The following is a 16,280-nucleotide window of genomic DNA, read 5'->3' as shown; positions in this document are numbered from 1 at the left end:
CCTTGAGCAAGGTACTTTACCTAGATTGCTCCAGTAAAAACCCAACTGTATAAATGGGTAATTGTATGTAAAAATAATGTGATATCTTGTAACAATTGTAAGTCACCCTGGATAAGGAAGTCAGCTAAGAAATAAATAATAATAATAATAACATCCGGTAGACTTTTGCAATATCATTTTGTAGATTCTTTGATTAAGTGATAAATTAATTGTCTCAAATCCTAAAACTCTAGGTGATTTTGTCCAGAGCTGTACACCATGATGCACAGAACACATGCTGGATTTAAAGACCTCATTAGCGTCACTTTGACCTACAGTGGTTTCTGTGATCGCGTGTTGGTTTCCGGATGATAAGGCATTGAGATATTGGCTCGTTACACAACTGTGTTCTATGATTCTCTCAGTCCAGTTCAATCACGGTTACCGGTTAACTTCTATGCTGCTACATGGCTCAAAAACTATTTTGAGATAGCGACTTCATATTTACAGCTTGATATAAACAGCTATTCATTGACCTCTGACCTAAGGCGGTCACCATGCGGAAGTGATTTTATTTAGGTTTCTGCGTCGCAGCACGTTTTGAGATAGCATCTTCATATTTGCTATCTTCATATATGATTCAGTCAGTCAAAAAAAAAGTTTTGATTTTTTTCACTCTTGGAATCTGACTTCATGCATGCCAGCCGTTCTGTCAGAGGTTTCTAGTTTGTATTGTAGTGGCCGAGGGAAAGCCCCTGTTTCAGCCGTGACCTTTCAAATCAAACGCTCACGCCTCCTTTAATTAGACTGTGTGGCTTTATCTTGTTCCACTGCGCAGGCCCACAGATACAGATTACATTCTCCATAGCTCATGATCCCTTTGAAGAGGTTGGAGCTTTGGCAAGGCATTCTTATAAATGTAGTGTGTAGGAATGTAAGGGTGGCAGGGATGGGGTTAAATCTATCCCTGCCAGCAATCACAGGTATGAGAGTGTGTACATGCTCGTATTTTCTTATGTTCTAAATTGAGACTTGTTTTGCAGTCATTTTATTTGATACTGTTTTACTGCTAGGAGTGGCAGTTATTTCATTTGCATATTTTGCAGCGTGCTTGAAATGAGTCTTCAGAACACTGAGTAATAAGATCAAAGCTCCAGCAGGCACAGTGTGACTCAGACTGCAAATGGGTTGGCGTCAACAGTGAAGAAGCACAGCTTAGATAGGAAATAAAAAAAACCCACACGCCAACAGCGCTTCCTTTGTTATATACAGTATGTAGAAATACACCCAGAAATATTGGCATAAAATTGTGTTCGGTATATGTACTGAAAAGCAGTTTAAAACAATGCGTTTATTTCACCTTTTAATTATTAATGCTGTTTTTAATACTGTATATTAGACCCTGATATTGATGCGATCCAGCCATCTGAAATGTCTTTATAACATATAGCGCTAGACCCTGATATTGATGCGATCCAGCCCTCTGAAATGTCTTTATAATATATAACACTAGACCCTGATATTGATGCGATCCAGCCCTCTGAAATGTCTTCATAATATACAGCGCTAGACCCTGATATTGATGCGATCCAGCCCTCTGAAATGTCTTCATAATATACAGCGCTAGACCCTGATATTGATGCGATCCAGCCCTCTGAAATGTCTTTCTAATCTATAATGTACTCAGATACGTCAGTAATTTCTATCCCCACGACTGCAAATTCAAAATCAGAGCTATGAAAAAGTAGATGAGCATGACTCACACAAACAGTATATACAGAACAGAATAAGAAGAAGGGACATTTACAGAAGAGCGATTAAGTAAGATGATGGATTGTGAAGCCATGGTTAGCAATCCTCTAGCCAGTGATAATGCTGCGGGTGCTAACAAGAGGAAATCCAATCGATTTTAAAGCCTTGTTAGTAATTATTTTAAAGAGGAGCAGTGCTAATGTTGCTTGCACTAGTAATAAAATACATTTTAAAGCCTGGGTTTGCATTCCTATAAGGGGAGGGGGTGGGCACACCCCTTTAAGGATCATTTGACCCCTCAGGATTGTCTGTGCGATTTTAGTTTTAACTCCATTACTGTATTGTTCAGTAGTTTGTTTCCAAACAGAAGTTGTTTGTCAAGCTGTTTTCACTTCTGCTTTCAAGTCCCAGTCCAACAGTTTGAAGGATTTGCGATTTTTTTGGTTTTAAAGAACTACTATTACAAATGATAAGCTTTTTTATATTTATCTTCAGCGTTGGTGGGGGGTCTAGTTGTGCCACGATCTCCTTTTATTTCTGGCTGTGTGATTAAATATAGAAACTGTGCATTGAATCCAGCTCTGGCCAAACGTTTCACCTATAGAATTTTAGGATTGAGACATCATTGAAAAACTATATAATATATATTTATTTTATTTCACATCATGCAATCAAAGAAACTACTTAATGATCTTGCAAAAGTCTACCAGAAGCCATAATAGTGGTATAGTAGTATTTCATGTTAGAGTTTGAAATGTCACATTTTTCCATTGTCAGTTTTTCGTTCAGTATATGGAAAACTACAAAGCGGTGTGTAATTCAATATGTTAACGTGACATTATTCAGCAGGTTTCATTTTTATGAATCATAATGAGTTAATTATATAGGATGATGCAAAATGTTTGGCCACAGCTACACACAAAGTCACAGGGGAGTATTTGTTTTCCCTGCAACATACTTGCTAAGACCAGCTTAAGGATCTGGTCTTAATTATTATTATTATTATTTATTTCTTAGCAGACGCACTTATCCAGGGCAACTTACAATTGTTACAAGCTATCATATTATTTTTACATACAATTACCCATTTATACAGTTGGGTTTTTACTGGAGCAATCTAGGTAAAGTACCTTGCTCAAGGGTACAGCAGCAGTGTCCCCCACCTGGGATTGAACCCACGACCCTCCGGTCAAGAGTCCAGAGCCCTAACAACTGCTCCACACTGCTGCCCATTTAAAAGTGCTCTAAAGGACATTATAAGGACACATGCACGTACGAGAGAAGTCCATTCGGCCCATCAGTGCTCTTCCGGTTCCTAGCAGCTGATTAATCTCATTACTCAATTGAGTCTTAAAGGAGCCCAGTGATTCAGCATCAGCAACATGACAAGGTAACCCCTTCCATCCCCTCCCCACTCTCTGTGTGAAGCAGTAACACCGTGTAACAAATTTTTTTTTTTTTTTTTGGTTCCTGGGTAGTAAGTGTTATTTCCTAACTGCTTATGCCTCAAAAGTATAGAAAATGGCTATTATTCCCCACAAACTTTGCTTTTGTGACCAGGACAGTGATATTTTGAAATTTACCTATTTTCCAGAACATTCCAGATAGATTCAGTGCTGAGTAAACTTGGAGTAACTTCTAGAACTTTCTAGAACTTTCCAGTAATATAAATAGTAGTATAAATACAGGGGCCTTAAGCCCACCAGTTCAGTTTAGTTCCAGCTGCCTAAGTGGATACATATCTGCATTTTTCTGAGATGGCATCAAGAGGCTGCAAGCATCCGGCAGACGCATTTTGCTATGTCTGCGGCCAATTTATCAAGACAAGAGCGAAAAAGTACTCCGTGGAAGCATCTGCTAAGATGTGTGAGGCCTACGAGGCATATTTCGGCATGCCTGTCGGGGATCAAGACAAACCCTGGGCACCTCATTTCACCTGCGAGCACTGCAAAAAAACTCTGGAAGGTAAGATGGACAATTGTTGCTCGGAATTTTATGTTATAAAATTTGTTACAATTTTTACAATTGTAAAAGTTTTTAATTTTAAAATGTTTTACAATTTTCAATGTTATTGAAAAAAGATATCATATATGAAAAATGTTGCGAGAATCTCTTACACATTAGTCATGGGTGAAATAAATGTATTTTTGTAGGATGGTACAGAGGGGAAAAGAGAGCCATGAAGTTCGCTATCCCAAGAATTTGGCGGGAACCCACTGACCACTCAAGCAACTGCTACTTCTGCATGGTGGACCCTTCCAAACGTCGGACTGGCAAGAATGCACCTGCTATCATGTATCCGGACCTTCCTTCATCCATCGCCCCGGTGCCACACTGCCATGAGCTCCCCGTACCCACTCCTCCGGAGAGAGAGCAGCTGTCTTTAGAAGAGAGCAGCAAGTCAGAGAGCGAGGAAGACGTTGTAGATCCAGATGACAATTTCAGAGGTGGAGCTGAGGAGAGAAACCCATACTACCCCAACCAAAAAGACTACTCACTTCTAAATCTTTTGTAGTCATTTTTGTATTACTTTAGTATAAATACATGTTAATTTGGATTCATATGTTGTTTTTTTCTGACTTTATGTGAACGAAAAGACACAAATTCACCCGTTTTCTCATTGGAAATAGGTAAATTTCAAAATATCACTGTCCTGGTCACAAAAGCAAAGTTTGTGGGGAATAATAGCCATTTTCTATACTTTTGAGGCATAAGCAATTAGGAAATAACACTTACTACCCAGGAACAAAAATTGTGTTACATAGTGAATTACACTGCTGTGAGGGTACATACAGTATGAAAGCATACAGGGCCCTATTTAGCAAATATGTGCGCAGCCGCTATTGCTAGGGCAAAAATGACTGCGTTTGTGCGCGCTGCGATAGCTCACGAAAACGTGATTTTAAAGTCGGGTCTCATGTCTCATCAAATAGCGAATCATGCGCCCCCAGCCAATCAAAGCATAGTGAGCGGAGTAAGGTTAGCACCAATAAGTATTCAACATTCCCTTTAAGAGGACCTGCGCGTCTCAAATAGCGAATGTAGGTTATTTTGAAACCAAAAAAAGGAAGGAAGGAAGAGAATTAAGTGTGTCAAGCAAGGCTACATTTATTTATACCTTCGGCAGTGGTACTGGGGTTGAGCAGCGGTCTCAGTCGTCACCGCTTCAGGAGATGCCCGTTGTCAACCAGCCTCTCAGACTGCCGTACCGCTGAAACGCAGCTCGCCACTTGCAAATTGGCATGGATAACGAAGTCATGAGCTCAACAACGATAGCTTGCACACACGTTTGTGATGTGGCTGTTTGCGTCACAGATCACACACTACTTGCACGTTGACAGAAGTGCCTCTTCTGTGTTGGTGCGTGTACTGTAATGCTGTAGATAAACAGTGTGCTCTCCGAGGGTCTCCTTCCAGGACAGCCTGAAGCAGATATCTAAGACTGTTGAGGCGAAATTGCGGCATCCATTGTGCGTCAGACAGGCTCAGAAAAGACAGATACATTTTAAATATTTGGGGACGTCTCCTCCACTCTTTGTCTGGTCACGTTGAAATAATAATAAATAAATAAATAAATAAATAAATAAATAAATAAATAAATAATTATTGATGTTGTAATAATAATAAAAACAATAATTATAATAATAATGACATTATTATTATTATTATTATTATTATTATTATTATTATTATTATTAAAATAATAATAATAATAATAATAATAATAATAATAATAATAATAATAATAAACCTTAATTATTTTATAACAAGTTTTTTTTTTATGGATTTCACTTCGTTTCTTATAAAATTATTTTTGAATTTTAGTAACATTAAAATGTTATTACAAGGATCGACCTCTTATTAATAACCGGTCAGAACTATTAATAACAGCTATAGATGCAATTCAGAGTGAAAGAGGTTGTTTCATCGTGCAAAGAAATTGAAATGAAACCCTCGATGCGCACTCATCACACAGCGATCCACAGAAATAGGAGAATTCAACTTCCTAAGGAGACATATAGAAATGCGTACATTTCCCTACTTCCATGTTTTAATGGAAGCGTCGTCTTTCACCAGCTCCGGTGTTCTGTGTGGTGTTTAGCATTATGAGATGTGGTAAATAATAAAATATGTATTGTTTTAAAGATCACACTAAAAACATACTGTGGGGGAAAACTGCACATGATAAAAAATAAGACAATAGTCAAGTTCTGCAAATACATCCATTCTGTGTAACCGCTTAATCCTATAGAGGGTTGCGGTGAGCCAGAGCCTAACCCGACAGACAGAGGGGCGCAAGGCGGGACTACACCCTGGACGGGACGCCAGTCCATCGCAGGGTCTGCAAACACAGCCGTGTGCAAATGTATTAGAACCCCCCCATTGCTTCTGGAGTGCTGATTGGCTGTGCGTATGAAATCAAACCACTGGAACCGAAAATCTGGGAAAAACTGTCAGATTAGTGGTTGTCTAATTTAATTGTGTGGCCACACATGCGATTTAAAATAGGAAAAGGAACACACAGCCACAAATGGTAAAATGCCTAAGACTCTTTAAAAGTTGTTTCAGAACAAAGTGGTCTAACATTTTTACACACCAGTGCCTATTGTTTCTATATAGCAGGCTGTGTGGTCCAGTGGTTAAAGAAAAGGGCTTGTAACCAGGAGGTCCCCGGTTCAAATCCCACCTCAGCCACTGACTCACTGTGTGACCCTGAGCAAGTCACTTAACCTCCTTGTGCTCCGTCTTTCGGGTGAGACGTAGTTGTAAGTGACTCTGCAGCTGATGCATAGTTCACACACGCTAGTCTCTGTAAGTCGCCTTGGATAAAGGCGTCCGCTAAATAAACTAATAATAATATATCACTGATTACTGAGTGGAAATTGAAATTCTCGCACCCAGAGGTGTTCATGCAAGAGGGTATATAAAGGATATCAATGACACATCTTGAGGTGTTCGCATGCATTGGCACACGGCTGTATATTCTATGGCAGTACCATTAAATATGTCATTTTTGGCCAGCAAGACCTTTGTCCTTTTATGTATGGCTAATAGTTTATTTAAATGCAACAGCTTCACGACACAGCATCTGACCTAACAAGCATATATTCATGATATGTAGTCACATTTATTTTTTTTTACAAACCTAAATTACTGGAATTGGAAATCAATCAATCAATCAATATTTATTTTATATAGCGCCTTTCATAGTGGGCCACCATCACAAAGCGCTTTACAAGATAGTGAGGAACAATGCATAATACATGCGCTATCAAAGAAGTGCAGCTTTTAAAAAGCATTTCAGCGTAGTCATTAAGACGTTTACTCTAATTCCTGATCACATCATAGAGAGGTCTGGTAAAGCATAGGGAAGCATTGTAAAGCACAGAGAGGTCTGGTAAAGCATAGGGAAGCATTGTAAAGCACAGAGAGGTCTGGTAAAGCATAGGGAAGCATTGTAAAGCACAGAGAGGTCTGGTAAAGCATAGGGAAGCATTGTAAAGCACAGAGAGGTCTAGTAAAGCATAGGGAAGCATTGTAAAGCACAGAGAGGTCTGGTAAAGCATAGGGAAGCATTGTGAAGCACAGAGAGGTCTGGTAAAGCATAGGGAAGCATTGTAAAGCACAGAGAGGTCTGGTAAAGCATAGGGGAGCATTGTAAAGCACAGAGAGGTCTGGTAAAGCATAGGGAAGCATTGTAAAGCACAGAGAGGTATGGTAAAGCATAGGGAAGCATTGTAAAGCACAGAGAGGTCTGGTAAAGCACAGGGAAGCATTGTAAAGCACAGAGAGGTCTGGTAAAGCATAGGGAAGCATTGTAAAGCACAGAGAGGTCTGGTAAAGCATAGGGAAGCATTGTAAAGCACAGAGAGGTATGGTAAAGCACAGAGAGGTGTGGTAAAGTATATTAAAAAAACAAACCATGGTAAACTAACCCTTATAAAAGTTCACCATAGTAAACGCACAGCAAAGTTTTATAAAGCCCAGTGAAAGCATGGTAAAGCATAGTGAAGAATAGAGTTATGGTAAGGCATATTTTAAAAAAAAACTTTTATAATGAAAAAGTATTTTTCAATGTCTGCATCTATACTTGTATTGAACACATTTAAAAAAATGACTTTCAGACACAACGTTTTACTAAGTTTCTAAATTAGTGTTTTATAGTTCTGAATAAAGCTGCACTGGACTTAAGATAAATACTGGAAATAATTAGAAATAAATACTGATAAAACTGAAAATCTAGGTTATAATTCAGGTTTATTATTCAAACCATTTAAAATGCAATTCACAGAATCCACGCCAAGGTTTCTGAATTGTTCTCAAAGTCATCAAAACGTTTTGAAAGTATTTGTGATGCAATCCCGTTGAACACTTCATTCTCCCCCACGTTTGAGTTTATAGAAAATGAAATCCCTTGCTTATTGTTTATTGCATTCTTCCATAATATATCCTCGTGTGTGAGGCAAGACTTGTTGGCACTCCAGTTTGTTTACAGCCAGTTTTTTTCAAGCCCATAAAATCAAAAAATATTTAAATCCATTTTTAATATCAAATATGTTTTTTTATATTCCAATAATTCCATATTTCGCTTTACATGAAATCTTTTTGATAGCATTTGGAGAAGACACTACTTATTTTCTTAGTTCATCTTCTCTGTGCAGTTTGAATATTCAATATATCCGTCCCGAGCCGTCAATCCTTGTCAAAAGAAGGCCCTTGTCCGTCACCTGATATGAAAACAGTGTCCCAAACTAGCGGTGCGAGCCATCCACTCCAAAAACCCCTTGAGGTTACAGGACAGGCAGGGAAACTTGTGATAAAGCTGTTCCAGGAGCTCCTCCTTGCGCAGCCCGTAGATCACAGGACTGATGCACTGGGCAAGGCTGAAAAAGGCAAAATTGACCTCCCCGAACAAGTCTCTGGTCTTAGTGTCCAAATACCCGGCGCGGGCCAACAGAAAGATAACATAAAGGACAAAGTTTGGGAGGATATAGACAGCCAGCTGCACCCCGTGCATCAGAATAGTTTTTCTCCCAATCCGGTTGCGTCTGTTCAGAACTCCGATTCGTCTGCCTTCAAGAAGGATCTTCACGTAGCTGTATACAATCAAACAAGTGCAACAGGAGATTAATAAAATCTTTAAAAGCTGCCCGTCTTTCATTTGGGCTCGTGTGCATCTTGCTTGATCGTCTGGTTCTCTGTCCTGGGTCACCAGGTATAGCGGGATAAGCAGTGCCAGGAGCCAGGTCACCGCTCCCAGTAGCCAGGGCCGGTGCTTTCCGCACAGGGCACTGTACTTGAGCGGGAAGCAGATCGCGCTGTAGCGGTCCAGCGCCATGGCGGTGAGGGTCAGCAGGATGTTGGAAGCGCTGGTCATGAGGATGGTGATGAGGGTCAAACAGGAGGCCTTGGATATTTGGAAGCGCATGTAGCTCTGCAGGTAGAAGGCACTGCTCAGGCCGAAATAGACCAAGCCGGAAAAAAGCAGGTGGAATATGAGGACGAACCTAGCCTGGGTGCGGAGCCGCTCCTCGCTCACAATGGTGAAGTTGATGACCAGGTTGAAGAATGCGAGGAGGATGAAGGATATCATTGACGCGCACAGCCGCACCTCGGGGTACTGGTTGCCAGACTCGTTGGTAGAAGAGCTGCTCTCGTTCATTTTGAGATTTTATTTTTAGGTGATAAACGAGATGAGCAGAAGATGTAGTTTTAGCATGTCTTCAGATCTTTCCAGCGAAAAGAAAGTCTGTCGAATACAAATTCTTCAGCGTCCACGTTTGTCTCGGGAGCAACACAGAAGCGAATTAAAGAAACTCTTCCTCCTTCTTTTCTGAGCCGGCTCTCTGAAAACCCCCTTCTGTTTGTTAATTCATTTTTTAATTTTTCTTTTTGTAAAACAAATTTAAAAGCATCATTTTTTTTTTCTTAACACGGTGTTTTCCGTCTGTCTGTGTGTGTCTCTCTCTCGCACGCTCTCGCTCTCTTTCTCTCGCTTTCTCTCTCGTCCCCCCCCCCCCCCCCTCTCTTCCTGTGTGCAGTTCAAATGTTTCCATTTGTGCTTCTCTGATAAAACCACACGCAGAACAGTAGTCGTGAGCAAAACAGCTGAAAGCTGTGTTAAAAATGAAACATTTCCATTGTAGTGGCGCTGTCCTTTTGCATCGCCATTGAAGATCATTTGGGAAGGGTATAGCCAGCAGACTGTGGTCCCATTCTACCAATACTAGCCTCATCCCATTGTAGCTGCCCTAGACTTGTGCTAGCACTAGCTCTTCTTTTTAAAAATAGTGAGTTTTCAGTTTATCAATTATTTTTCTTCGTTATTTATATATAATATGAGCTCCTAGAACTCTCAAAACACATTGATTAGATTAATTATTCGAAGGAACTGGAATTTCTATTTTAGAAACCTAGTTATTGATTTTTCAACGGCTTTCATTTGAAACCGCTTTAATGGAGAACAAACTTTGACTTCAACTGAAGTAAAATGTCGCCACTGTGAGAATTTTTTTTTAACAGAATAGGAATGGGGAATTTGAATCGGAGTTTAAATGTGAGATCGGGGAAGTGAAACTGGAATTGAAAAACAGGCATTGATCCCAACCCTGATTTGCACTGTAGATTCGTTTAGATCTGTCTGTCAGCTTCTTCCACCGTATAGAAAAGAGAGAAACAGCCAGTGGAGGGGTTATCCATTTAAAAGCCTGACACTTGCTACTAAAATAGTTTTAGGAAGAGGACATGCATTTATTATTTTTTTTGAGGAACTTATTCAGCATGTGACAGGCGCAGCTGGAAACGGTTATATTTAGAAAACTCCGATTCCAAAGCTTAACCCCTAACAGACCATTTATTCTCTATTCCACAGATGCTGAATTCTCTAATTCTGGACTGCCTTACCTAAGGTTCCATTAGGTAGTCCAAGATTAGTGCTAATCGGGGTCTGTGAAACCAGCCGTGAATGCTCCCCTGTTTTTCATTGCGTTGTCTATATGTTGTTTAACCTTTAATGGAACTGCGTGTATCACACCCAGTGTAGGCCCTTGCTGCTATTGAGCTTACTTTAAAGTCTGTTTTTGTTTTGTTTTGTTTTGTTTTTTAATCTGAGCGTTACCTTTAAAGAACTCATATGTCATAGATATTATTATTTATTTCTTAGCCGACGTCCTTATCCAGGGCGACTTACAATTGTTACAAGATATCACATTATACAGTTATCACATTATTTTTGCATACAATTCCCCATTTATACAGTTGGGTTTTAACTGGAGCAATCTAGGTAAAGTACCTTGCTCAAGGGTACAGCAGCAGTGTCCCCCCCACCTGGGATTGAACCCACGACCCTCCGGTCAAGAGTCCAGAGCCCTAACCACTACTCCTAATAATAGATAATTATTAGCTCTGATAGATATTAACAAGGGATATTGTTCAAAGATAGCGCAAACATTTTTAAAAATGGATTCCAAGTCTATATGACCTTAAAATAAACATATTTGCACCTGCAAACGATTCTGTCACTGGTCTATTGAAAAAGTTTTTTGTTTTTTTTATGGTTTGGAAAATCTCTAAAACTTCCTGGACTTCCCCCGCCCCCTTGTCAAATTGACAAAGGACAGTCCTTCTCTTCAGGGAACGAAATCAAAAACATTGTTGTAGTGTTTCACTGGGAGCAAACTACAATAGCGTAGTGGTTAGATCTGGGGGGGGGGGGGGGGAGCAGTGTGGCTCCAGTGGTTACAGTTACAAGTGGGGAGGGGAGACAGTGTAGTTTTCAATTATTATTTATTTATTTTACAGTTAATTGCAATTAAATGGGAATGTTGCCCTCTAGCGGATTTCGTAGGGAGTGCCAGATTTTCAAGTGGTATTGCAATGCTTTTCTATTGAAATGCAACAGTTTGCTGCAGTTCAATGATTAGACATTCCCACGGCAGTTTATCTTACCCACGTGGTAACGCCTGCAGCCACCCCACATCAGAGCCCATAGACTCTAAAGAGTGTGTAGCTTCAGGGGTGCAACACCAGACTGTTTTACAATGTTTTACAGTCCAGTCTCCATGCCTCAAGCCTGCACTGAACTGCAATTTCTTCAAATTCTTGGGTACCGTTCTACAAGTGAAAACAAGCTATTTTTAAGAGACGTTTTTCATGTGCAATTAAAATACAGATCTAATTCTACAGAGGCGGAGATAGAGACCACGGAGTCGTACTTTGTAATGACGTGTGTTGAAATCTAGGGGAAATGTTTCCCTTGGACTAAACCCGGTGCCGTTTCATTTTCATTACAGCGCGTGAACCAAATGAGAATAGGGCCTTTAAAACCATCTCCACAACAAGGTGCTAAAGTTCAATATACTTCTAAATATGTAAATATAAAGGCTAAATATTATCCCTAAATGTCAGGAATTGTGAGATTGATGCTGCGTAATAAGAGAACTCGCAGCCTGGGAAAGCAGGGCGCTTCTCTGTCTAGCTTCACAGAGCGCTCACCCGCCTCAGTTTTGAATCGACCCCCCTGTTGTTTACCGAGATGGAGCGAAATATCGCAAGGTTACCACTTCTCGAAAAGATAAAAAAAAGAACGACACTACATTTTTTTTTTCCAGAGTGGTTATACACACATTGGACACAATTCTCAGAAGTCCTATGCCAAAAATATCGGACTACTACTAATACAACGACAGTTCCCGTTTCAATATCTCCTTTCATCACAGGGACCCCAAAGCGCCGCACACGCACACGCACACGCACACGCACACGCACACGTTTGCATTCCTATATCTGTGGGGACTTCTCATTGACTCTCACTATATTTTTAGTTACTATTTCTAACTCCAGTAAAGACAAAACTCCACACAGAGTGAAAGTCGACAACAAACTAAATATTTTGGCACTTTTTTAATTTTATTTTTTTTAAATGCATATTTACTTCTTAAAAAGGTGTTTTACAAAGTGGGGCGCCCCCACAACGTCGTTATTTCAGGAGTTACTATCTTTGTGGGGACATTTTCTCAAATTTTGTCCGCACATTGACAGTAATACCTGCCTACGCACGCACGCACGCACACGCACGCACGAACAATTAAACCATTACATTACATTAAAAACAGTCGAGTACAGAATCTGATAAGACTGACATTTAAAAAGAGATACACATTTGGTTTTGTAGAAACAGACCCATTAAAAGAGTCTAAAACGGATATTGAATAATACATTCGGAATTTTAAAAAAGGACAGAAAGCAAATAGGAAAGATAGAAAGATATTTAAAAAAAAAAAAACACCGTTTCACTCTTGATTTCAAAACAGTAAGCTTTTCTGTGAGAAGGCAGAGCGTTCTATAATTTAGGAGCTTTACAGAAAGGTCCCTTCACCCTATTATTGTATACCAAAGTACACTAGATACAGCTATACAAGTGTGAACGACACAGAATCTTTAATAAAACGCGCAGATTTGGTGTACTTTATATTGCGCTTCAATTGTGTTGAGACACAGTAACCAAACACTGTTTAAAACACGCTTAACCCAGCCTCGGCACAACACCGACATAGGGCTCAAATCGCTACCTACGCCCTATTCACTTCGCCCTACGTAGTGTAACTCCCTTCGGCCGCAATTTAAGGTGTGGGGCGCTTGGCAAAAATATACAATTCGGGACACACGTCTGGATCAAGCGGTTTAATGGACGTCGGATGTAGCCGCTAGAGGGCGCTAAAAGCGATGTTGAAATAATAGTAAAAATGAACACAGTTTAGGGGTTGAGATTAGGTTTAGGGGTAGAGATTGGGTTAGTGGTAGACATTAGGTTTAGGGGTAGCGGGTAGATTTAGGGGTTTGTAGGCTAGTAGGTACCTACTGGCCCATTGATATGTGCTGATTTTGCTTGATAACGTGCCATTGAATCGACTGATCCAATCGTGTATGAAGTCTCCCTATAGGTAAAGTTGTGTTTGGTGTTCTTTGGTGTGATACAGTGCGCATTTTATTCTTGCTTAGATGTGTTTTGCAATAATTATTTTTTTAAAAACGGGACTCCTCATATGCGCTGGAGCAACTTTGAAGCTGTGAAATATATCGGAGAAAATATATATTTTTAAAAGCGTTAGTGGTAAACTGACTCGTTTTGACAGTACAAAAACCTCTAACAACCCCAATCAGATGTAAATTCACCAATTCGACCAAACGACCACATTGTTTGAAACGCCCTTCTGGGACGTTTGCCCCATGAGACAAAAAAAAAACAACATTTTCATTTTTTGTATTTAAAAAAATTAGTTGTTGTGCCTCTGACTCTATCGCAACATCGATGTCTTTTCTTTCCGTAAAAACGAAATATCCATTTCGCATTTCCATACCGCTTTGGCAAAAAATGTTAAAAATCACTATATAATTAGCTGATTTTGATTCATAAAGTCGAATTAAACCTGCTGTTTGTTACGTTAACATATTGAATTACATACCGCTTTTTTCATGTACTTGACAAAAAATTTCAAAATCTAACATGAAATACTGCTGTACTATGGTTTCCGGTAGACTTTTGTGATATCATTTTTCTTGATTACATGATGCTAAATAAAATATCTAAATTATGTTCACACGCTTTTTTCTTTTTAAAATGATGTCGCAATCCTAAAAGTCTAGGTGATGCAAAACTGTAGGTCCCAAATGTGTCGTTTTAAAAGAGACGCATGTTATAGAACGTTTTATTTTCAAAAGTTATGGGGAATAAACAAACGTGTAGTATTTTGAATTGGTTCATTTACTCCAGATTTTGTATACTCGGTATGTTGTTATTATTAGTTTATTTAGCAGACACCAGAGACAGATACTAGGGTGTGTGAACTATGCATCAGCTGCAGAGTCACTTACAATTACGTCTCACCCGAAAGACGGAGCACAAGGAGGTGAAGTGACTTGCTCAGGGTCACACAGTGAGTCAGTGGCTGAGGTGGGATTTGAACCGGGGACCTCCTGGTTACAAGCCCGTTTCTTTAACCACTGGACCACACAGCCTCCTTGACAAGGAGGCGTTTAATCGACATATTGAACTGTCTTTCGATTAGACTCATTCGTATAACGCTTCTCTGTGATGATCTAACTTTGCTATTTTTATACACATGCTATGTGTGAGTACGATAAGACAGCAGGACTAACCGCCCAAAATGATAACATTTCTTTCGGCGTCAGCATTTTAAATTGATGTATACTGTGAAAGAAATACCGTATTTTTACGGTAAATTTAACTTAATACTGACTTAATAAAAGTGTATTTGTAGATTAATTCTCGTGTATATTTGCGTATCACTTTTTAAGTATTTTACACTAATATTGAACAACTATTAACCCAATTTAAAAAATAATCGTCAATATTAAGGTAATTTCAGGGTGTGGGAGTAAAGGCAAGTGTATGGTTTTGTTTTAAATATACATATATTTCATCAAATACTTTATTATTATTATTATTATTATTATTATTATTATTATTATTATTATTATTATTTATTTATTTATTTATTTATTTATTTATTTATTAGCAAACGCCCTTATCCAGGGCGAAGTATTTTCTCAACTATGATGAAATATGAATTTCAATAATCCTGATTAATATGAAACGTTATTTCCTTTCATGGAAGTGTCCTTTTTCTTTGTATTTATAGTTTGTGCTTGCACGGTTTTCCTGTTTATTGAGGATCGTTTTTAATGTAACAGTTCTTATGCGTTCATTTATATCAACTTTATAATTATCTTATTATAAAATAGTTTTATATGCATGGATTATATGTAATAAATGTTTTATTTTGACTGTGTAAGCATTTAAAAATGAAACTTTATTGCTATCATACCAGACTGTTTATAAGCTGTCGCATTCTAAGCAAAGGATAAACATGATCATGGTTTTAGATGACATGTTAAGCTTTTGTATTGTAGCTACAAAAGGTATTCATCTTTTAGAAATCTCATTGTGTCTACATGTTTAATTACATTTATAACTGCCTTTAGTTATTTAAAAAAACAAGGTTTTGCAGAGTGTTGCTTAGTTATGACTAATACAATCAAGCACAGTCGATATACAAAAAGGGGGTACAATTAAATAGGGGCAGGTAACATTATTACAACAGTGTGATTTTTTTCCAGGGGAATAAAACGGAATTATGAAACGTGTAATCTATTCTGTGCTGGGTACTCTTTATATTTGTGATCAATATGTTGAAAGAATTGAAAAAATATAACCTTAGAACCAAACCATATTACGCGGTTCTTTAAATGGTTTAAAATGAACCCACGTGTTCAGAAAAAAAAAACGTTATTATAAGGTTAGGTTCTTAATTAAAGGTTATTCCTGGAACTAATTCTTCTGAGGGTGGGGGGGCAATGAAAAGTCGCCGTTTTGGCACACCAGCCGCAGCGAAGGGTTTAATTTAGAAGCGGCGCTGACTTGGTTTATCGTTTTAATTTCGGCACGCTGGTGTGTACAAACCACACGCTGCGTGGTCGTTGACGTACAGACGCGGCCGTCTTCAGCTCCTTATAAGGATTAACTCTGA

The 16,280-nt window shown here is 38.9% G+C and overlaps 1 protein-coding gene across 1 annotated transcript; it reads right to left on the bottom strand.

Annotated features, from left to right (window-relative positions):
- Nucleotides 1-6,935: 6,935 nt before the first annotated feature.
- On the bottom strand, nt 6,936-9,710 carry LOC117404542 (odorant receptor 131-2). Its single transcript, XM_034007408.3, has one exon. The coding sequence runs from the start codon at nt 9,392-9,394 to the stop codon at nt 8,456-8,458; it is 939 nt and encodes a 312-aa protein (XP_033863299.3). The 5' UTR covers nt 9,395-9,710; the 3' UTR covers nt 6,936-8,455.
- Between the last annotated feature and the right edge of the window lie 6,570 nt (nt 9,711-16,280).

Source organism: Acipenser ruthenus, chromosome 48 (genome assembly GCF_902713425.1).
Source record: "Acipenser ruthenus chromosome 48, fAciRut3.2 maternal haplotype, whole genome shotgun sequence".
NCBI classification, from domain to species: Eukaryota; Metazoa; Chordata; class Actinopteri; order Acipenseriformes; family Acipenseridae; genus Acipenser; species Acipenser ruthenus.
Note: the sequence above shows the minus strand (reverse complement) of the source record. Positions and strands in the feature narration are given on the sequence as shown.

Excerpts from the sequence above, each read along its gene's own strand:
- LOC117404542 (XM_034007408.3), bottom strand. The coding sequence starts at position 9,394 with ATGAACGAGAGCAGCTCTTCTACCAACGAGTCTGGCAACCAGTACCCC.